Below are 22,257 nucleotides of genomic sequence, written 5' to 3'. Positions count from 1 at the left end.
CGACAGCGGCCCTTGAGCCCCCAGCCCCAATCCACAGGGCTTGGCTTTCCCATTCATTATTGATCATATTTTATAAATCTAACACCACACAATTTTTTCCACATTACCGGGAGCCGTGGGGAGGCTGCCCGGCCATTGGCGGAGCGGACGTCACGTGGGTGGGGTCACGTGGTCCGGAGAGGAAAAAGGGGGTCCTTTTTGGTGTAAATCTGGACTCTAATTCTGTAATATATCAAGGAATCTCGTAAAACCGACACTAAAACGTCCCTGCCTACAAATCATCCGGCCAAATTATGAGTTCATTGTATTATGCGAATGCTTTATTTTCTAAATATCCAGCCGCAAGTTCGGTTTTCGCTACCGGAGCCTTCCCTGAACAAACTTCTTGCGCGTTTGCTTCCAACCCCCAGCGCCCGGGCTATGGAGCGGGTTCGGGCGCTTCCTTCGCCGCCTCGATGCAGGGCTTGTACCCCGGCGGGGGGGGCATGGCGGGCCAGAGTGCAGCCGGCGTCTACGCGGCCGGCTACGGGCTCGAGCCGAGTTCCTTCAACATGCACTGCGCGCCCTTTGAGCAGAACCTCTCCGGGGTGTGCCCCGGCGACTCCGCCAAGGCGGCGGGCGCCAAGGAGCAGAGGGACTCGGACTTGGCGGCCGAGAGTAACTTCCGGATCTACCCCTGGATGCGAAGCTCAGGTAACGCCGCGCACCGAGCCATCCCGAGCCGCAGTGGCCCGAGCACATTCCCCGGAAGGCGCCCCCTTCCCGGCCAAGTGCTCCTTTCCGCGTCCAGAGTGCTCCCGGTGGGAGGTCGGCCCTGGGGACGCGGCAGCCCCTCCGCCGCAGCCCGGCGCGCCGCCCCCACCCCCATTTTTTGCTCGGTGCTCTCAGGCTCCTTCTGCTCCCTCGGCGGATCTCTCTCCGCCGACGCCGTGGCGCTCCGAGCCCCCCGCCTGCCCCCCACCTTTCCTCCTGGCCTTTTAGCTTTAAATATTTATCAGCCGCGCCGGCACGGGCTGGAGACGAGGCCGTTTGTCTTGTGGAGGAAGGCTGGGGTTTGCAGAGAATAGCCATTAGGGTCTCCCCCCTCCCTTCTCCCTTCCCCCGCTGGGGATCTCAGCTCTGGGTGTGTCCCCCAGCCCCAGCTTGAAGGTCTGGGGGAGGGGGCCCGCAGCGCCGAGCAATTCTCCCCTCCCCCTTCTTTCCCAGCCAACCCCGCTCCCCCATTATTCCCTTCTGGACAATTAGAGGTGGGCTCTAGAGGCTTGGCGGAAGGAGGGGGTATGAGAAGAGATGAAGATCCAGCCAGGGACACAGAGCCAGAGAGGCAGGTGGAGAGAGGGGGGCTGAGGCCAAGAGAGATGAGGCTCCTGACCCCCCAGTGAACTTGGGAAGGGGGAAGCAGAACTAGAGAAGGGGTCAGAAGCCCCACAGGAGTACAGCTGGCTTCCTCAGGTGCCCTGCCTAGGGCTCCTAAGTGCCCCCTGGAGAACTGGCCAGCAAGTTTGCAGGTATCATTCCAAAAGGGTGACTGTCCTCTTATGGGAGAGACTAGGACTCCATGGGAGCTGCATTATGAGTTAGAGAGTGCAGGCCACTGAGCCAGCCGCTTCAGAAGCCCCAAGAGACCCAGGCTCTGTGGGGTTTCCTGACTAGCTTGAACCAGACTTCTTTCTTCATGCTGCCCTGGGCTCGGGGACCAACTCCAAGGTTCAAAAGCCCCAAGACTGTGGTTCGAGGCTCCCCAGTCCGGTCAGAAAGAGCCCAGCTCTTACACCATCAGAATTGGTGGTCACGGTCCCCATTACCTGCTCCATAATTCAATTGCCTTTCCAGTTGATTTATCAAAGCCCCAATTTTTCTGCTCGTAAACATTTCAGCTTGGCTTTTATCTGACTTGAAATTAGGGCCCCTAGGCCCTCCTCCCATGTCTACTTCCCAGGAGGGCTGGCACCAGCTCCTCCCCCAGTATGCCCTCAGGTTCCTCAGGGTTTTGGCCTAACCTGGAAAGCTCATCTCTGCCCTTCAGCCCCCACTCCCCAGATATGTTCCACCCCAAACCCGGCTGCTGTCTCTCCTGTGCCTTCCTGGAGGCCCAGAGATTGATTTGGAAAACTGGGTTGTCTGGGCAGGTGGGCAGGCCAGACAGCCTGTCCCTGTCTGAACCTGAGCCACTCACTGGAAAGAGTCATTATAGGGCTCCTGCTCTCTGGCCGATTCCAAGCTCCAGGGAAATCTGCAGATTCTCACCTCCTCATTCCACAGCAGGCTGTGTGTGTGTGTGTGTGTGTGTGTGTGTGTGTGTGTGTGACAGAGAGAGAGAGAGAGAGAGAGAGGGAGAGAGAGAGAGATTGGGTCTGTGAGCCTCTTTGTTTCCTTTCTTTTTGGGAAAAGCACTGAGGCCAGGCCTAGAGCCACACTCCAACTGCATGGTTTCCGTGGCCTCTTACCTAAAGATCTTCAGAGTCGTATCCAAAAGAGGAGTCTTAGGGTGCCTGGTCCCAGGGGTGATGGGAAGATTAGACTTCCTTCATCCCACATAACACCCCTCAGGTGCAGGGCCTTCAAAAGCTAACCGGTTAAATCTTGGGTGCAGGGGCCCTAGTCCAGAAGACTTTCCAGGTGGCCAGTGGGGACGGCTGCCTCAAGAAGCCTCGAGAAAGTCCTGCACATTGAGGGAAGAGGGAAGGCACACGCTGAGGGGTGTGGAAAGTAAGACTTTGGTTTACTGGGGAAATGGGCTCTTCCACCCACTGACCCCAAACCTAAGAGTCTGTGAAGGGGTGGGCAGTCTTGTGGCTTTTCCCACAGGCACTGATTATTCTCCTTTAAATACTGTGCGCAGGAACTGACCGAAAGCGCGGCCGCCAGACCTACACGCGCTACCAGACCCTGGAGCTGGAGAAGGAGTTTCACTACAACCGCTACCTGACACGGCGGCGGCGCATCGAGATCGCGCACGCGCTCTGCCTCACCGAAAGACAGATCAAGATCTGGTTCCAGAACCGGCGCATGAAATGGAAAAAGGAGAACAAGACATCGGGCCCTGGGGCCACCGGCCAGGACAAGGCCGAGGTGGAGGAGGAGGAGGAAGAGTGAGAGCCAGAGAAAGGGCAGAGAGCCAAAAAGGGAGAGAGAGGGCTGAAGCCCAGCTCTGAGAACTGAACCAGGAAACTCAAATTAAATAGGGAGGGGGAAAACTATTTAAATAGTGGAAAGCAGTTTAAAATTTTTTAAGGAGAGACGGTGGAATTTTGGTTTCTTAACACTGAAAAACAAAAACAAACAAACAAAAAAAACCACACCATACTACCTATAGAAAAGCCCGGTGGGTTTGTTTTGTATGCTATGGGAGGAACATCATCTACCTACCTGTTCTCTAGATTTTCTGCCTCCCCTTTTCTATGTCGCTATTGTAAGGTCTTTGTAAAATCTCGCTGTTTTGTAAGCCTCTTTCTTTGATGCTGTCTTTGTGCTCTGTGGGTCTGGACTAAGGTGTGTGGTTCCCTGTACTCCTGAGCCCACCCCCCACCCCCCCACCCCCGCCTTACCAGTAGCAGCACGGAAGGGGCCTTAGGGAGCCCCATGGACCCACCGACTAGCTCCAGTGCCCCCTCTGTGCCCCTGGCCTACCCGATGCTCCTTGCTTCCGTCAGCCCCTGTGATCCCCTTTACATTGTATGTGTACCTGAAGGATGGAGAAATAAAAACACAATTTAAAAATGAACAGACCTATTTTCTGTGTTTCCCTAAAGCAGGGGTGGGGGCTCTGGGTGAGCCAAGCATCCCAGAGCCCCTTGGCTCCAACTTCTGCTGCTGGGGTCTGCCCTTTCCCCCAGTGCTCCTGGCTCTGGGGGCTGCCCAGAGTGAACCCCCATAGGATACACACACCTCCCTTTACATTCTTTTACACACACTGACATACACAAATGCACAAATCACACCTATTTATAGGCTGACATCACACGTAAGTAAATCTATACATTGTCACCTACAGTCACCAACAAACACCCCATACTCATATGTCCATAAATAAACATACAGGCATTCATTCACTCATCCCAACAGTACACTGGAATGCATGCTTTCATGTTCACACACACTCACAAGTAAACACACATTCACACTCACTCACAGAGACATTTATACATATCACTGTACATTCACACATCGGCTTATAAACACAGATTCACATTTGCCCCCAAGTAAACACATCCCTGAGCCCACAGGCTTGGTCACACACCCATTCACAAAACAAAACCCCCACCGTTTGCAAACTCTGCCTCATCCAGGCCTTCAAACCAGGCTGCGGCTTGGTGGTGCGGCTGGGGCACAAAACGGAGCTGAAATCCACAGTGTTAGGCCCACAGGAAGGAAGAGAGGAAGGAAAGGGAAGGTGAGCACCCAGATCCACTCCCGCTTCTTGGGCGGCTTTGGGCAGAAGCTAGGCCGGCGGGCAGGCGCTCCCCGGCCGGTCCAAAGAGGCCTCCAACCCCAGGGCGCTCCCGGCTTCCGCTCTCTCGGCAAGCATTTTCCGCAAGACCTACTCGGTTATTTTATTTCAACTTATTTTACTTCCATTTATCTCATTCTAAATTAACACAACGATCCAAATAAAATTTTTGAATTGTGGGGGAGGAGTAGATGATCCCTGAGAACGGGTTCCTGAGCGGGGCAAGGTTACCCGGCTAGTGTGGCCGCATCCCCGGCCGTTCGGCGCCCGGCCGTGCCCGGCGCCAAGCTCCGCCGGCTTCCTCCGCGCCTTGCTGCCCGCGGTCCGCGCTGCCGGCGACCTGGAATCTTCTCCAGAGTGCAGAGAAAGAGGGAAAAGACAGAAAACATTTTTGGGGGGATGTTATTTCGTTTCCTGCATTTGGGCGCTGGTAGCTCAATTCAAAAATACAGGAATATTTCAAGGGACCTGGGAAACACGGGGTGAATTTTGTTTGGTGGTGGTGGTGTTTTGTTTTGTTTTGTTTTGTTTTCCTCCAAAACACCCCTTGATTGAGGAACATAAACCTGGAGGACAGCACCTACACATCTAGACCTGTGGAGCTGAGGTTTAGAATTTATTCGATTATAAACCTTGGATTATTTAAATGCAAAGAACAGGTTTGGGGCAGAAAGGTGGAAGCAGGTTGGAATGGAACCAGGTTTTAGAAGAATCTCTTTAATTTGAATTTGTAAGTAAAAATCCCCTGAACCTGCAGTTTCCCCCATTAATGACCGCAGAACCCCCAGGAGAGCATATGGAGCTGTCACTGGGAACCTGGACATGTGGGCATTTGGGAAGGAGAAACAGGGATCCAGCCTCACCCTCTTACAATTTCTGGGGAGCAGAGGCAAGAACCTTGGCATCTCTCAGGGCCGCCTTTCTTCCCCCAGCAAAAAAACAGGCCCTAGGGGATCTAGGGCCCCCACACCCGCAATGCTACAAGCCTCACAGGTGGGGGTCCCGCCATCTAGAGGACTGAGAATGAGGGGGGCACTGACGCCTTCATTTTGCCCTGATGCAAGTGGCAATTTTGGATACCCGCCGTTACTTCCGACTCACCCCAAAACTGTATTAAAATAGTCCCTGTGTGGAGGATTTGGGGTGTATTCATACTAGAAGAGGGGGGCAGAGCTCCTGCGAGAATAGGGAGGTTCTGGAAAGAATCCCCTTCCCAGATGGACCCTTGTGGCTCCTCCGCCTGATTCCCTGCACCCCAAATCTCACCCTTTCTCAGACAGGGGTTTCCCCAAATAGCGAGAAGGAGAAGAAAAGAAGATGGCGACTGAGAAAAGGGTTGCTGGTGGAGCAGCCATGAAGAAATGCAATAAATTCCTTGTTGTTTTATGAAAATTTACAACTTTGTGATAGAAGTTTATGAGTGGTTGAATCCAGCGATTGGCCGGCGCCGGTCATGTGGCCAGGCGATCGTGAACATGAACTTTTTATCATTTCCCTGGTGGTTATAATGCAGCATTCTTTTGGACACCACACCTAGGTCGGAGCACTGTCGTCCTTCAGGGCTCCAGCCTCTTGATATTTTTATACTTCAGTATCAGCTCGATAAAGCAAAAGAGAGAGAGGAAGAGAGAGGGAGAGGAAAGGAGAGGGAGAGAGAGAGAGAGAGAGAGAGAAGGAGGAGTGGGAATTACACAAAAGAGAGAACCAAAAATAATTTTTAATTTCTAAGTTGATTTGCTTGCTGATCTGGGATTTTAGTCATCATGGAGGGTAAATGGACAATCTGCCCAGGACTGCAGGCTGATACCATTTTTCAAAGCCAGAACTTACTCCATTTTCTATGCAAATATCAGAAAAGCGAAACACCCTCTCTCCCAAGTCAGAGAAGGGGAAGCGACGGCTCTCAGGTTGGGACAATATTATCTGGAAGATGAAGAAGAAACAGAACGCTTTCCGCCCCCCTTCCTCCTCACCTCTTTCAATCGGAGGGAAGAAATCCCAAGGTCTACAAAGGTAAGAGAGATTCTACAATTCTCTTCTTATTCTTTTGCACCGATTCTGTAGGGGGTGGGGCTTAGGTTTGTCTCCCTCTCACCCCCACCCCAAGACGGGGCTGAACCCCACCTCTGGGCACTGCAGGGAGAGGCTTCCCAGGAAATTCGGTGGCCGAGAGAGAGAGGGGGTGGCTGCTTCCTGGAGGGGGAGCCAAGGCAGGGAAGATGGGAGGAGGAACCGAAAGGGGCCACGGAGGCGAGCTCTGAGATGCCTTTTTAAGCTGGGAGAGGAGGCTCAAGTGAGGGGGGTTCGAAAGAGAGGATGGGGTGTCTGGGCTACAGGGCGCCCCAGAAGCCGGTTACTACGACCTCTGTGGGTGTGCACCCCCTCCCCCTCCCACTCTCCCTCCCTTGTTCCGGCCTCCCCCAGTTGCCCCCCGCGCAATTCTCTTGCCCAGCGTGGGTATCGGCGGTTTCCCGGCGGCGCTGGCACAAGGGGCGGTGGCGCTGAGGGACGTCCTGGTCTCTGGAGGGCCTGGAGTCTCCGCAGAGGCCCGAGAGGGCGAGGGGGCGGCGGCTAGAGGGACAAGAGAGAGAAAGATTCACAGAGAAATGCTCGTTATCTCCCTTCGGAGACGTTTCTGAAATTAAAGGGCCGTGGGTGGAGGCACCCAAATGGAGGGAGACCCCCTCCCCCCAGGAAGCCAGCCCAGGTCTCTCGCCACTCCCGCAGGAGGGAGCCTCGGTCTGCAGGGAGACAGTTTTGTGGTTTTTTAATGCGGTAGGTCACAGCGTGTTGGTTTCTGTGCAATATTGATTCTATTACTTGTGTTTTATTGGTATGGGCGTGTGGATTTCGGTGGAGAGAATTGCCATGTGTGTGTCTGGAGTGGGAACATTTCAAACTTTCGTGGAACCAAACGTGTTGATTGTGGAGAAGCTTTTGAGTGTGTTGTGGTGTTTTAAGCTTGTAAACAAACAAAAACAAACAAACAAAAAGAGAGAAAGAGAGAGAGATGGGGGAGAGAAGAAAATAGAAGGAGAACCCAGTTATAGAAGGAGAATCCAGTTAGGGAACCTGATGGTGTCGGGACCAGAGAGCTGTCTGGCTCTGAGCTCGGACAGCTAGCTAGTCCTGTCCCTCAGGCGCCTGATTTCATCCTCCAGCCAGACCTCCTGGGGGTGAGGAGGGGGGAGAAGAACTGCTGGGCCGGAGACTGAAATTCCTAAAGTAGCTGGTGGGGTGAAAGAAGGGGGAAAGAACCTAAAAACCGAGAGAGAGGGGGCTTCTGGGGAAGCTGCCAGTGGAGAGATAAGCGGCTTTGGGCATGGAAGGCGGGAGAGGCTGTGATTCACTTTGGTTTGCACAAATAGGTGATTGCTTTTCTCTTTTTGAAGATTAAATGCAGAGCGTTCAGCCTCAGGCCTCCGGTTGCCCAGGGATTGCAGGGGATGGGGGTGGGTAGGGGAATATTGGCGCTCTCAAGCCTGGGCTGGGAAGAGAGGGGTGCAGGCCACTTGTGGCGCGGGAAGGGGGCCTTTGGAGGCGCAGGTAGATACCCAGGAAGCAGGCCCCGGGCTGGGTGCCTGCGGGGACCCCTGGGCTGCGCTGCGAGAGAAGTTCTCGGCCAGCACCCACGGCACTCGGGGCCTATTCTCAAAGGAAAAATTCCCCAAACCCATCCAGACTAAAGGTCTTTTTCTCCTGTAGTCTTGGCGGGGTATAAATCATCCTTTAGACAGTTTGCTCTGACCCAAATTATGCGGTTTGCTGCCATCTACCGTCCGTTCGGAGACATGCGGCTTCGGCGCCGCGAGCCCGGCGACACCTCCTGAACCGTGCCCGACGCCTGGAGCCCCCGCTGCTCAGGTTCGGCGGGTTTCGGGGGGCACGTCGGCCCAGATTGTCGCTTTCCGCTGGATCTTGGTACCCGCCCGTCCGCGTGTGGATTAGGGAACAAGTGTGCCCTCGCCCGCCCCATCCCAGCTCCAAACCCAGCAGCTGGCTGGGAAAGCGGCTCTTTCTAGGTCATATTTAAAAAGGACTAATACTGCATCCCGCGGGCGGGGGCCCTGAATCCAAGGGTCGGGGGATCAGAGTCGCGAGCCCTCACCCGCCTGCCCCTCCAAGGCTCAAGAGGGGATCATCCGGGCCGCTCGGTAGGGAGATGCGAGGCCAAGGCTGTTCAAGGTTTATTTGGTTTTCTTTTCGGCCAAAGGAGGGGGCCAGCGGGGAAGGCGCCGGCCCCCGCAGTTCCACTCGGCTGTCAAAAGACAAACCGGGTCTGTGTTCTCCCGGTTGGCTGGTGGGTCTTGCCAGTTGCTTGGCTGGTGAGTCCGTGGTGGAGGAATTGAGACGAAATTTTCTGGAAACTGTTGGTGTCTGCAAGTGAGTGTGGGTCCCCTCCCCCATTCTCGATCGTTTCCAGCGAAATCGACACAAATATGCTTTGGGGAAAAAAACTGGGCGTGGGAGTGAGGATCAATCATTAAGGAACTAAACCATTGTGATTTCCGATCCTGCCAGACCCCTCACACCCGCTTAACCCGATCGCTTTCCCAGAAGGGGGTGGCGAGGGCCGGGGTACGCGCCTCTGCTGCAGCGTTTGAATATTGGCCCCTGTCTCACGGGTTACTGATTAGCTCCGGCTTTCAAGCCACAGGAGGAAGCTCTAGCTGCTCCTTTCAAGGTGCTGTGGCCCCAGTTCCTGGGCGGGGGCTCCAGGAAATTGCCTGCGGTGCCAGGCAGGCCGAGGTGTTACTAGGGTCTGGCCCGGAACTGGAGGAGCTGCCGAGGTCGAGGGGGCAGGGTGGTGCTGCGGGGCAAACCCGGCGGCTGCGGTCCCGCATCTATGGCGCCTCCAGAGCCTGGACTATGGGAGCTGCCCTTTCAGCTTTCTGGCAGCAAGAGTGACTTTCCGCGGCCAGAAGGCCCCGCCCAATGAGGAGGCCCCCAGGGAGCCGCTGGAAAGTCTTGGGCCCTTCTTTCTTGTGGGCTGCTGGAAGAACAGGTAGGGAGGGAAGGCGGCTGGTACAGGGGGGTTGAAACACTTCGGGTCTAAGGTACTCTTAGGTACCGGGTGGACCTGGTTAGGGAGAAGGGGGAGAGAGACCTGTGCCACCGCCAATCCCCCCCCCCTCCCCACCAAGATCTGAGACGAAGATGTTCATTTGCATAATGGAAATGAGGTCTTTGTACCTTGCCTTGGTCGGGCCAATTTTAAGGCAATATCCCATGTAAACCACTCCCAAAGGTTGAGAACTCCCCCTGGGAACATTTATGTTCCCCAGATTCACAGTCTAGGGGAAGAATTGGGCTGAGATGTCTTAATTTGCTCCACCGCAGCCCGAGCTGGGAGTGGGTTGGGGCAAGATGCTCACAACCCGGTGACCTAAAGGTTGGGGGGGGGGGGCTGTGTAACTGAGAGGAAATGGGAAGCCTGGACAGTGTCTCAATCCCCTCTCTCCTCCATACCTATCAAGGCAAAACACGTCCCTGAGGTTACCAGTACAGGAGAATTTTGCTCGCGGGCTGAACACAACTTGGATATTTCCCTGGGAGATGAAAATGCGTGCACGTCCACGGGAGCTCAGATTCACAGCACAGAAAATCACCATTATAAATTCTGCCTGTGGGATTTCTGTGCAGTCTTTCTGTTGTGTCCTTCAGACTTGGTACACATTTATATCCACCTTTCTACATACACACTTCCTCAGCGAGGCTGGGGGAGACACCCCAGACTGGCAGACAGCTGTGCCTGCTGGGTATTTACATATTCTCCTGTGGAGACAGACAGACAGACGGTGGTGGACCGAACCACAGACAAATTCATAGAGATCTGGCTCCAGAAACCAGGCGGCCTCTGGCCGGGCCCTGCCTGTAGTCTGTTCTTTCTCCCAAACAAACGGATCAGACGAATAAACGCTCATAAATACCTCTGGGCTTAGATAAGAGCGATGAGGCGCTATTTCCTTTCATGCTGGACTCCAGGCGCCCAGGCCCTGCCTTTGCGGCTCCATCTCACGACAGGCAACCTGCAGAGGTGAGGTTAATTTGGGGCTGTGACTCTAAGGATAAAGCAGTTATTCTCGTGCTTCTATCACAGGGAAGTCTCCCTCCCTTATGGCATCCTACTTAGTCCAGACTCTGCAGCAAAGCCCACACTGTCCAGTTCTAGGAGGGGACACTGTAGCCAGGGAGGAGGCAGGACAGAGGTGGTCCAAAGCCCAGCGCCAGTGGCAGGACTGAGGTAGGGTGCATACTGGCACTCTCCTGACCTTGCTCCCCCAGACCAAATGCTCCCCAATCGCAGCTAGACTGGGGCACTAGATTCTTCATCATTAGGAGGCTCCAGTTTTCTTAAATCTTGATACCCCCCCCCCTGAGTTTGGCTAGGAAGTTATTGCCACTCAGCCATGAAGTAGTATAGCCTAGTTGTCCTGAGTTCAGAGAGCCTTGTAGGCCACTTTGCAACCAACCACGTCCCTGCCCTTGGTCACCACCTCAGCCCTCTACCACTTTCCCTAGTGTCTTGTGCCATCTGCAGTGGACAAATCTGGCCCATAAAAAGGAGCCCAAAGAACAAGGCAGAGGAGAGTCAGCCTGGCCCCTTTATCATCAGATTTTTGTCACACATCCTGGCTCATTCCAGAACCCAGGTCTGAAGGTTAAGGTTATCACCCTTTACTGCCTGGCCTCCACGTGCATAGTTAGAATGTTGAACACACATTGTGCTTCAGTCTTCCAGCCTGGCTTCGGTGCTCATTTTCCTTAGATGAGAGGAGAGAGAGAGAGAGAGAGAGAAATATGAACGGAGATAAGCACTCTTTCTCACACCCAAGCTTGTGCAGCAGCAGCGCTGGTGATCCAAATATGAGACATAGGAGGGACTAGAGAGATGCTGAGAGACAGACAGAAGGGTGGTGAGCATCTGGAGAGGGGATCCAGGCTGATAGTTTTAAGCTGCCTCCTGGGTCCCCAGGAGGATCTGGACATCTCTCCCTCCTTAGAAAAGTAAATCCAAACCACGTCTTGGGAAAGAGTTAATTTTAAAAAGAACTGCCAGCTTCTGGAGGGACCGGGAAAAGGAGCAAGGGCCCCTCTCTTTCCGGGTTGTCTTGGATTGCCTCAAATATCAGGAGGGTTTAAGGACCTGGAATTGGAGGAGGAACAATTTCTTCCCTGTGCTCAAACGTACTGAGACATCTTTGATTCCTCACACTCTGTAGCCCAGGATATTATAATAATTGGGGGGGGAGGTAGAGGGTGGAGATTTGCAGTCAGGATAGGGATCAGATAACCTAGGTGGGGGATGCCCCTCACTCCTCCTCTTCCTATCCCTCAATCGAAAAGAACTCTAGTCCCTTTCCCTAGTGTTCCTTCCTGTGCCAAGAGCAAGCAGCACTTGCCGGAAACAGGCAGGATGTCTTGAGCAGCAGAGGTAGCAGCAGTAACCTTCCAAGAAGCTCCTAGACTAGGCTAACCTGGCCAGAGTCAGAGGGACAAGCTTGGGCTCAGACCCTCCTCCCATTTCACAGCCTTCTGGGTCCTCTGGGCAGCAGGCTCTGGCCTGCCCTTCAGACCAGAAGAGCTGAGGAGAAATAGGGATAATAAACCCAGGCTTGGAGGAGGCAGGATAGACCTGAGAAATAGGAAAAACCAGTTTTCAAAACCTGGGGAGGGGAGTGTTTCTTCTTCTTTGCTTCTCCTTCTGAAAACGATGCTAAATAGTGAACTCTTCTCTTCTTCTACCGATACAAAACCCTAGAAACAAACCTTTTCTTTCAGTTCTCTCCTCACCACTGGGAGAAGGACATTTACGCACCCTTCCCTTGAGGGAAGGGGGCTCGAGCAACGCAGGGGTTAACTTTTCTGAAAACACAATTAACTTTTTCCAATCCTACATGGGGAGGGGAGGGATATATTTATTTAATCACTGGGGGATGGGGTGGTCTCCATCCAAATGCTCCCTCCTCCCTGAAAGGCACAGACGCCTCTTCGCAGATCTCCGTAGGTGGAACAGGACGCGTTGTGTTGTGGGGGGGGGGGGGGGGGGGAGCGAGAGAAAGGAGAAGGAGAAGAAGGGGGGGGAGGGGAAAAAAAAAAAAAAAAAGGTTGATAGGTTTGTGCGCGGGTCCCTCGCGCGGGCTGCGCTCCTCCTGGGTGCTATTTGACAATTCCTGCCTCTGCCATTGGTCAGTGTTGGATCAGATGGTTGTATTTCCTTCTGGCCCTCACTGGCACCTCGCCATCCCCCCTCAGCTAAAACCCAATCTCAGATATACTACTAATAGGCGCGGCGCTCGGACTATAAAACACAACAAATCATAAACCCGGCGGAGCAGCAGCGGCCGAGCGCGCCTCCCCTCCCAATGAGTTCCTATTTCGTGAACTCCACCTTCCCCGTCACTCTGGCCAGCGGGCAGGAGTCCTTCCTGGGCCAGCTACCGCTCTACTCGTCCGGCTATGCGGACCCGCTGAGGCACTACCCCGCGCCCTACGGGCCCGGGCCCGGCCAGGACAAGGGCTTTGCGGCTTCCTCCTACTACCCGCCCGCCGGCGGCGGCTACGGCCGAGCGGCGCCCTGCGACTACGGGCCGGCGCCGGCCTTCTACCGCGAGAAGGAGTCGGCCTGCGCGCTCTCGGGCGCCGAAGAGCCGCCCCGGTTCCACCCTGAGCCGCGGAAGTCCGACTGTGCGCAGGACAAGAGCGTGTTCGGCGAGGCCGAGGAGCAGAAGTGCTCCACCCCGGTCTACCCGTGGATGCAGCGGATGAATTCGTGCAACAGTGAGTGAGCCCTCCCGCGGCCGCCCCGACCCCCGCGGCCCCCTCCCCCAGGGACAGAAAGAGCGCCCCCCTCCACTCCCTGGGGTGCCGGGTGGGCATCTCTGCTAGGAGCTAAGGGAAGACTGGGCGCCCGCCCGAGGTGTCCCGCTCTGTCCTCTAGCCGTCAGGAGTTACAAAGTTTGCAAAGTCCCAGCTACACTGGGAGCCAGGGGGAGCGAGTGGGCTCTCCCGGAGCGCCGCGCCAGAGCCCGATTCCGGGGCAGGGGAGGGGGCAGGGGCCGCAGCCACTGGCGTGGCTTTCCACCCCCACCCCCCTGTGCCCCCAGCCCCGGTCGGGTCCCCCACCCGAAGACGGTTCCATTAAGAACGGAGTGCGTCATGGGAAGGGGGGGCGGCGTGACGCTGGCGAGGGAGAGTTGAGTCCGTCCCGGACTGTGTTTCCCTGGGGGTTCGGGGCTGGGGAAAGAGGAGGCACCAGGAAAGGGGTGGTAGTCAGAGGAAGGAGGGAGGCAGAAGGGGAAGAAAGGGGGAGGCAGCTGGCCAAGGGGGAGAGAGGGGGAAGCAGGCGCCTGGGTCTCAGGTTGGATTATTTGTCGGCCTTAAGTCCCAAATTGATGTCCATTAGCGGGACACGAAAGTGAGGAGCCGTTAATGCCGACTCTGGATCGATCCACGTCATTACGGATTAAGGGCTGGAATCTATCATGGGGTGGTGGGGGAGCCAGATAGATGGAAAGGAAAGATAAGGCCAGGAAGAGACACACCTGGCTAGTGCTTCCCCAGCCCCTCCCCCTAGGCTCAGGTGGGATTTTAAACTCTCCTCCCATCCCCCACCAAGAGTCTAGACCAGAGGCACAGGCCTGGGAGACCCGGAGGGAATCTGGAGGGGGCGCTGGAGGAGTGAGGACGGGGGGGGGGGGGGGGCGGGGAACTCGAAGGGGGGAGGGCATCCCGGGACAGGCTAGAGTCCCTGTTTGAGGGTCGAGTGGGGGAGGGGTTCTGGCCCTGCTGACCCCAGGCCTCAGCATCTTCTCTCTGCGTAACAGGTTCCTCCTTTGGGCCCAGTGGCCGGCGCGGCCGCCAGACCTACACGCGCTACCAGACCCTGGAGCTGGAGAAGGAGTTTCACTACAATCGCTACCTGACACGGCGGCGGCGCATCGAGATCGCGCACGCCCTGTGCCTGACGGAGAGGCAGATCAAGATCTGGTTCCAGAACCGGCGCATGAAGTGGAAAAAGGAGAGCAAACTGCTCAGCGCGTCTCAGCTCAGTGCCGAGGAGGAGGAAGAGAAGCCAGCCGAGTGAAGGCGCTGGAAAGGGAGGGGGGACGCGAAGGGAGCAGCCTGTGGGGAGCCGAGGGCATCGGAGAGCCCTGAGAAGGCTCTGCGGGCGGGGAGCCCGGGGGACCTGCTCTCTAGCACCCGACAGGAGGGGCCCAGCGCTCTCCTGAATGCCCCCGCCCGCAGAGCTCTCACTGGGTGCTGGGAGGCCTTGTCGCCTGAGCCCACCCAGCACCCGGGAGCGCCCCCTCCATCCCTGCGGACCCGCTTCAACCCCATCATGCTCCTCTGTGAGAACTGAGGACCAGACTCACTTGATGTTTCCTGGAAGCAGAGCAATATGCTCTTGTCCGTGTTGCGTCTCATTTCGTCCATGTTCCCTGTGCACGGTTCAATGGTAGATTCGCAGCCCCCTCAGCGGGGGGCCTCGAAGACTCCCTGACCCCAGACCTCTGTCCCACCCCCTCCCTAAAGCCACTGGAAGGAGCACATACTACCTAGAAGTAAGAAGAGGAGCCTCAGAAGAAAACAAAGTTCTATTTTATTAATTTTCTATGTGTTGTGTTTGTAGTCTTGTCTTAGCTCTGGACGTGAAATACTTCGGTAATAATATTAATATTATTAATGATAATGATGATAATAATAATAATAATAAAGATGTAAAAACTCGCCGCTCAGTCACCTCTGCTCCTCCCCTGCCACTCCCCCACCCTGGAGGCCACCCTGGCGTCCCAGAGCCGGAAACTCCGCAGCAAAGGCAGGAGCCCAGGTCGGCCGCAGCGGGCCAGACACGACTCGGAAGTTACAGTTGAGATAAAGGCTGGGGCGGCCCCGCCGGGCCTCGGGCTCCCAACAGCCTCTCCTGGTGCAGACCTGGGGGACGGAGCAGGGCCGTTTCCCTCTTATTCTCTAAGCTTTTCCTCGTTTGTCGGTGGCAAGAGGGACACCGCCAAGGCCCGAGCCTGGAACCCCTGCAGAGACAGCCAGGCGGGTGTCGCCCCGCAGCTGTGCCTTTCTGTCCTCCCGCTCTCCCAGGCCCGTAGCCTTTGGTCTGCCCACATGGCTTGATCTCCGCCAGCCTTGGCCCTCGGCTCCCGGAGAGTCCATCGGGGCCACCGGGTATCTCTCTGCCCACGGCCAGGCGAAGGCTCCAGGCGCCCCTTCCTGCCTCAAGCAGGAGCTCATCGACAAGTAGGGGAATTCGAAGCGGCCGGCAGGCACGGGGCAGAGGGTACGACTTTCCCCGGCTCCTTGGAGACCTGAGGGCAGGAGGCCAGGTGGTTGGGGTGGTGTGGTCTCATCCCCTCAACCAAAAACCGACCCATTTTCTCCCCACCCCCACCCTTACCCAGGCGGCAAGCTGCAGACACTGTTTTCCTTTCTTCCTCCTCCCTCTCTCTCCCTTTTTTTTATTTTTAAAGAAAATAGCCGCCCGGCAGAAGGAGCCCAGCTGCGGCAGTCTGTGGCCGCCTAGCGCGCTCAGCAAGGCGCCGCTGGTCCTTGGAACCCTTTTACAGGGAAGATTTGGGCCACCGGGCAAATCGTGAAACTACCCAGACGTCAGTAAGGGGCCTCGAGTGGGGCCTCCCTATGTAATAGCGGGTATTTTTTGGGACGAGGGGAAAGCGTCTTGCCTTGATCCCCAGTTCTCAGAGCCCTGAACCCCAGCCACGGATTCAGTCACCACCATTTAACCCCTGATACTAGGCCGCTTCACCCCAGCCCTACACATCCTCTGGGGTCCCTATCCTGCTTTGCCATTCTCAAGGCCTGGGCTGAGGAGGAGGAGGAAGCCAGGAAGAGGATGCCAAACTTCTAAGGGGCACAGAAGTGAAAGCTTCTCCGTGGAAGCCTCAGCCCAGCCCTGCCAGCTCCGCCTGGTCACTATGCCTGGGCCACTGCAAACCCTGCAAACCCCCGGCAGGAAGCAGGCCAGGCGGAGCTCACGGGGAAACGCTTTGCAATAATTGTTTTTCATACACATCTTCCAGCCCTCCCCGCACCATTTCCGCCCCTAGCTCGGAGACTTGCAAAGCCTAAGTGAGGGAAAAGCAACTCAATTTTTGATCATCTCATCCGGAGTGAAATAATAATAATAATAATAATGACAATAACAACAACAATAATAATAATGACAGGGAGATGGGCACAGATAGTCTAACCCCACTCCGAAGAAAGTGGGTGAAAGCTCAAGTGGGTCCCTCCTCTTAAAGATTCAACTCTGCGGGTGAGCCCAGGCCGGGTTTCTTTCTCTCCCGGCGGCTGCCGGGAGCCAGCAGGGAGGCAGCCGTCTCCGCCATGGCAGTCTGCGGCCCGCGCTCCCGCCGATCGCCGGGAGGTGGCGCGCTCTGCTCAGAGGCCGCCGCCAACCTTCTCCCTGTTTCTCCCCCTTCTCCGATTTTCCCCCTCTCTCCGAGGCTCGCATTGAATCGGCCCTAACGATTCTCGGATCGTCATTATTTGTAACCATAGAGCATGAATTACCTCTTGAGGTCATCAGCGAGAATTTACGACTGGTCAACAAAAGCACGTGATTCCCTAACGCCCCCCCCCCCCCCCTCCCCCCCCCCCCCCCCCATATTTGGCCGCATACATAGCAAAACGAAGTACAGTGCATCGCTATAATTCATTAATACATCATAAATCGTGAAGCACAGGGTTATAACGACCACGATCCACAAATCAAGCCCTCCAAAATCACCCAAATGAGCTCGTACTTTGTAAACTCCTTCTCGGGGCGTTATCCAAATGGCCCGGACTATCAGTTGCTAAATTATGGCAGTGGCAGCTCTCTGAGCGGCTCTTACAGGGATCCCGCTGCCATGCACACCGGCTCTTACGGCTACAATTACAATGGGATGGACCTCAGCGTCAACCGCTCCTCGGCCTCCTCCAGCCACTTTGGGGCGGTGGGCGAGAGCTCGCGCGCCTTCCCCGCGCCCGCCCAGGAGCCCCGCTTCAGGCAAGCGGCGTCGAGCTGCTCCCTGTCCTCGCCCGAGTCCCTGCCCTGCACCAACGGCGACAGCCACGGCGCCAAGCCCTCTGCTTCGTCCCCCTCCGACCAGGCGACCCCGGCCAGCTCCAGCGCCAATTTCACCGAAATAGACGAGGCCAGCGCGTCCTCGGAGCCTGAGGAAGCGGCGAGCCAGCTAAGCAGCCCGAGCCTAGCTCGGGCACAGCCAGAGCCCATGGCCACCTCCACAGCCGCGCCCGAGGGGCAGACTCCGCAGATATTCCCCTGGATGAGGAAGCTTCACATCAGCCATGGTAATTCTCGCTTTCCTTTTTTTTTTTTTTTTTTTTTTTTTTTTTTTGGTCTCCTCGGCTTTCCTTCTCTGCGTTTGCGGGGGGGGGGGGGGGGCGAGGAGAGCTTGGCTTCTCCTCAAATATAGATTTATCCACCCCCCCCCAGAGGGGAAGAAGTCTCTAAGAGGGTCCTCACAGCTCGGGGGATAGAGCCAAAGACGGTCTAGGTCTTTAGCTGGGGAGGAATATTTTTAATCATTTGTCTCCAGCTTCGGCTAAGGTTTTATTCGACCAGCTGTACCAGCTATAGGATGAAGGATGGGGTTTTATGTAACGTGGGGAAGGGTCCTGCTTGCCCCCGAAATTTTGAGGCTGCTGCTAGCAAAGAAGAAGGGGCGAGCAGTAAAACGAGCTTTCCAGGGCAAAAGTGCAGCCGCTCTCCTCCCTCCCGGGGCGAGCGGCCGCCTGAGCCCAGCGAAGGGTGAGGCACCGGGAGGGAGCAAGAGACAAAGCCGGGCGCATTCACTGCCGGCAGAAGTGGGGGCTGCAGGAAGAGGGGGTGTAGGAGCGAGCTCGGATGCGGGCGTCTGGAGTGGGGAGGATTGGAGCTGCGGTGAGCTGGGTGCCGGGGACGCCTGGGTCCTGCTCACGCCCCTCTCCCATCCAGTGCCCCCTCCCTTAACCGGAATAACGTTGCCTCGCCGCTCTACTCTGTCTGCTCCAGATATGACGGGGCCGGACGGGAAAAGGGCCCGGACCGCGTACACCCGCTACCAGACCCTAGAGCTGGAGAAGGAGTTCCACTTCAATCGCTACCTGACGCGGCGGCGGCGCATCGAGATCGCCCACGCGCTCTGCCTGTCCGAGCGCCAGATCAAGATCTGGTTCCAGAACCGGCGCATGAAGTGGAAGAAAGACAACAAACTGAAAAGTATGAGCCTGGCTACAGCCGGCAGCGCCTTCCAGCCCTGAGCCCGCCTGGAGGAGCCCTGGGTGGCCCAAGAGCCCTTGCCGCCCCCTAGCCCGGGCCCCTCCGAGCCTCCCTGCGCTGCCACTGCCCGCTGGGGACCGGTTCCCACGAGCCTGCCTCGCCCCGGCCTTATGTTACGATTTTTCGTTTGGTCTTAGGTCTTCCTGTGGCTCCCTCTCTCCTGGACTGGTTAATCTTGTTATTATTGTTAATAATAATGATAATTATTATTTTCCCTCCCTGCTCCCCACATCCCTCCACTCAACCCAAATCCGCCAGTGTTTCTGAATGTTTGTGTCTGTGGTTGCACTCCTTCCCCCAGGAAAGAAAGAAACTCGCATGTTTAATGTGAACTTCCCCCTCCCCATCTGTGTTCTTCTAACTTATTTATAAAAGGATGATCGCTGTATTTTGAGTTTCAGCTGGAAACTTCTCTAAGGGGCAGCCCTTGAGGTGGGGTGGTGCGCATCCCGGGGGCCCAGCTGAGCCGGCCTTGGAGATGGAGTCCACGACTGTCACTTTCCACCTTCCTCCTCCTCCCTCCCCACGCACCAGGCCCAAGTCTCCCAGTGACTTGGTCCGAGGGTGGGAAGGGGGCCGGGAGGACCCTAGGGGTGATCTTGAGAAGAGGGAAGGTAAACCGTGAGAGTTAGGTTCCTGCCGCCTGGGTAGGCCCCACAAGGCCTGGCCTGGGAGTGGATGGAAACAAAAATAATGCTCAGTGTAAAATGTCTTGTGTACTTCTCTGTGAATCCCTGGGTCTGGAGTAAAGGGCCCAAAGCTTGTAAATATGGGGATAGTCTGGGTCGGACCCATCCCCTCTGCACCCCCCCACCCATTTCGCTTCCGAGACCATTTGTAGTGAGTGAGGGGATGCTGTGCTACGTGTGAAATCTGTCTTTGCCTTTGCCGGGCCTGTCTTCAGTGATCCGCTTTTGGTATTTGTTTGTAGCTTTCCTTGAAGTCAAATAAATGTTTCCCCTATTCCACCGCCCTTCCACTTGTCTTTTCTCTGGGGGCCTGTCTCTCCCATCACTGGGCACACCCTAGACCACTCTTGACAGATCTGGGGTGTAGGGAAGGGAAAGCAGGCTGTTCCCCAGCAGCCCCTCTCAGCCACCTACATTCCTCGCTTGGGAGCCCGTGCTTGGGCCAGGGGATTGGCTTTCATTTCTGGGGGACTTGAGAGGCCCAGAAATCCCACGTGGGGCTGGGGCAAAGGAAAGGGTGAGCTGGACTCCACCCTGGCCTTCCACCAGCCAGCCAGAAAAGCCTCTGGAAACCTCTTCAGGGAAAGTAAAGTGGGCCTAAGTCCTGAGCAGGAGGCTTCTGGCCTTTTGGGAGTGGCACAGGCCTGCCCAGCCCCCCTGCCCTCTGGCCCAAATCCCAAATCAGCCCCCGCCACCTACTAAGACCAAAAAAGAAAGAAAAGAAAAGAAAAAAAGAAGAAGAAGAAGAAAAAAAAATCAGGCCAATTTCAAAGGTTTCCTCTCAACCTCAGTTTTCTCTGTACTTATCAAGGACTCCCTCTCTCCAGGGGCCCAACTGACCTTCCCTCTTGGTAAGGAGTTGGGATCCCTCCTGGAAGACCCCTGGTTCCCCTGCCAGCCCGGAGAGGCCCAGGGTTAGGGCCCAGTCCTCCTCCATCCAAGTCCGCCTTCACCCTGAGTGCAAGAGTCAAGTCTGGACACTTACCTGGTCAATCCCTTCCAGCTTGGCCCAACTTCTTACAGGACTTGGGGGGAGGGGGAGCTGGTGAGGAGGCAGCCAAGGGTCGTAGAGGCTCTACTGGGCCCTCCTTCCCCCTCACCCCTTGACTTTGTCCCCCTTTGTCCATAGCAAACTATCCCAAAAGTCGCTATGACATTTAGATGTCAAATGGATAGGGGTTTTATCTCGAAGTTAGATCGTAAAAATCGCCGAGAAGTCAGACAGATACCCCTCACTGGCTCGAGAAAGTCACGTGAGGTCCATAAAGTTAGTTTTATGGTTTTGGGGAGTTGACACCGCGCGGTATATTTCACATTCTCCAGAATGTTAAGTGACACTTTAACTGCTCGCCGTGGTGGGGAAGGGGGCAGAGGTAGGTGAGCGCTCTCCCAGCCCAGAAGGCGGTGGCGGCACTCCCGCGGTAAGTGGCTTCCAGCTTTCGCTTTCTCCCCCTGCAGTTTTGGGGCTTGGAACCCGGGGCAGGAAATCTCGCCTCCGGGGCAGGGCTGTAGGAGAGCAAGTGGGGGACATTTAGTCTGCTTTTTGCACCAACTTCTGACTGGCTGGGCGTCTGAAGTGGGGGCTCTCACTGCTGTAAGGCCTCAGCGGCAGGGGTGCCTGGTTTTTATTCACAGGCGTGTCTGAGTCTTTGTGGGGGAATAGGGCTCGGGTGGGTTCCTTCCGTGTCCTCGGAAATTTAGGGGGCAAGAGGGAAGGGTGTGTACTCTTGAAAGGAGGGCCCCTTGTGGGGGCCCACTTCACTGCTGGGTGGCTTCAGACGGACATCTCCCCCCACTCCCAGGAAAGAAACTTTACGACGTTCATTTGTCAGGGGTGTATGGGGGCGCGCCGCTGGGCACTTTTATCTGGAAACATCTGAGCTGAGAAAAAGCACCAGGAAGGCTAAAGCGGCTGCTGTGGGCTGCCTTGCCCTGGGGCTCTCTCAGGCTTTCAGATTTTTGAACGCTGTGAGAGGGGGGTACCTCCCATTTCTCCAAGGCCTCATGAGGGTTACCCGGAATGGGGCGTGGGGCGCTTTCGCACCCAGCTTCGGCCTGTTAATTCCAAGCCAGCCCTTCTGCTTGGCTCTGAGGCGGGTCAGAGGGGGTACAATCCCCTCAAATTCCAGACCTAATTCCTGATCAGGAGTTGGGGGAAAGGGGAGAGCTTCTTCCCTTGCCTGGAGGAGTTTAGATATTTCAGCAGATCCCTGGCAGGCCCCCGCATAAATAAAACTTGCTCAAGAATACAGACCCCACCTGCCCGGGAGTGGGGGAAAGAAAGGGAGGGACTCAGGAGCAGGAGAGAAAAAAATCAGAGAGGTTCTCTTATCCTCTCCTCTCCCTCCCTCTTCTTCTCTCCCTACCAGACCCTTAAAAGCCCCTTTGTTTTGTGGCACCACAGACCAGAGGGATTTCATCATTTGACCCCCAGGGGGCCTGTTATTTTCTAAGGGTAAATCACCCTCTTCTAAACTAGAGGCCTCCTCTCCACCAGACTGACCCCCAATTTTAAGACCCATGGGGAATACCACCCTGTTCCTTCTGTCTTTGCCAGCCCTCCGTCTCTCGATTCAGCTTACCACCTCCTGGGAATAGTCCCTAGAATTGGACATGTGGCACCTTGAGGAGCTTCTGATCTTTGGGACAAGGGGAGGGCCACGAGATTGCCCCGATTTCCCACTGAAGGACACGGGGCACTCTCTGTCTCTTTCTTCTCATCCCTGTAGCCATTCTCTGTTCCCTGAGCTCTCCAGTCCCTGCTCAGGCCTGATTTACAGGAGAACCTTGACGGGTTTGAGAGCCAAGAGGACAGAGAG

The 22,257-nt window shown here is 55.9% G+C and overlaps 3 protein-coding genes across 5 annotated transcripts; all 3 read left to right on the top strand.

Moving 5' to 3' along the window:
- Positions 1-166: 166 nt before the first annotated feature.
- Positions 167-3,724, top strand: HOXB7 (homeobox B7). Its single transcript, XM_059379277.1, has 2 exons — positions 167-693; positions 2,843-3,724. Exons 1-2 carry the CDS (start codon positions 294-296, stop codon positions 3,094-3,096), a joined length of 654 nt encoding a protein of 217 aa, XP_059235260.1. The 5' UTR covers positions 167-293; the 3' UTR covers positions 3,097-3,724.
- A 2,566-nt stretch (positions 3,725-6,290) lies between these two features.
- Positions 6,291-15,181, top strand: HOXB6 (homeobox B6). Of its 3 annotated transcripts, none has more exons than XM_059380452.1 (3): positions 6,291-6,463; positions 12,864-13,231; positions 14,278-15,181. In XM_059380452.1, the coding sequence occupies exons 1-3, from the start codon at positions 6,291-6,293 to the stop codon at positions 14,535-14,537; spliced, it is 801 nt and encodes a 266-aa protein (XP_059236435.1). In that variant the 3' UTR covers positions 14,538-15,181. The 3 variants fall into 3 exon arrangements, with proteins under 3 accessions (XP_059236435.1, XP_059236436.1, XP_059236437.1); XM_059380453.1 differs by having other exon boundaries at positions 6,374-6,463; positions 12,707-13,231; XM_059380454.1 differs by having other exon boundaries at positions 6,380-6,463; positions 12,739-13,231.
- A 1,921-nt stretch (positions 15,182-17,102) lies between these two features.
- HOXB5 (homeobox B5) lies at positions 17,103-19,715 on the top strand. The gene is made up of 2 exons (XM_059380450.1): positions 17,103-17,779; positions 18,483-19,715. The coding sequence occupies exons 1-2, from the start codon at positions 17,218-17,220 to the stop codon at positions 18,728-18,730; spliced, it is 810 nt and encodes a 269-aa protein (XP_059236433.1). The 5' UTR covers positions 17,103-17,217; the 3' UTR covers positions 18,731-19,715.
- Positions 19,716-22,257: the final 2,542 nt, after the last annotated feature.

The sequence above is a fragment of the Mustela nigripes genome, chromosome 16, assembly GCF_022355385.1.
Source record: "Mustela nigripes isolate SB6536 chromosome 16, MUSNIG.SB6536, whole genome shotgun sequence".
Taxonomy (NCBI): Eukaryota; Metazoa; Chordata; class Mammalia; order Carnivora; family Mustelidae; genus Mustela; species Mustela nigripes.
Note: the sequence above shows the minus strand (reverse complement) of the source record. Positions and strands in the feature narration are given on the sequence as shown.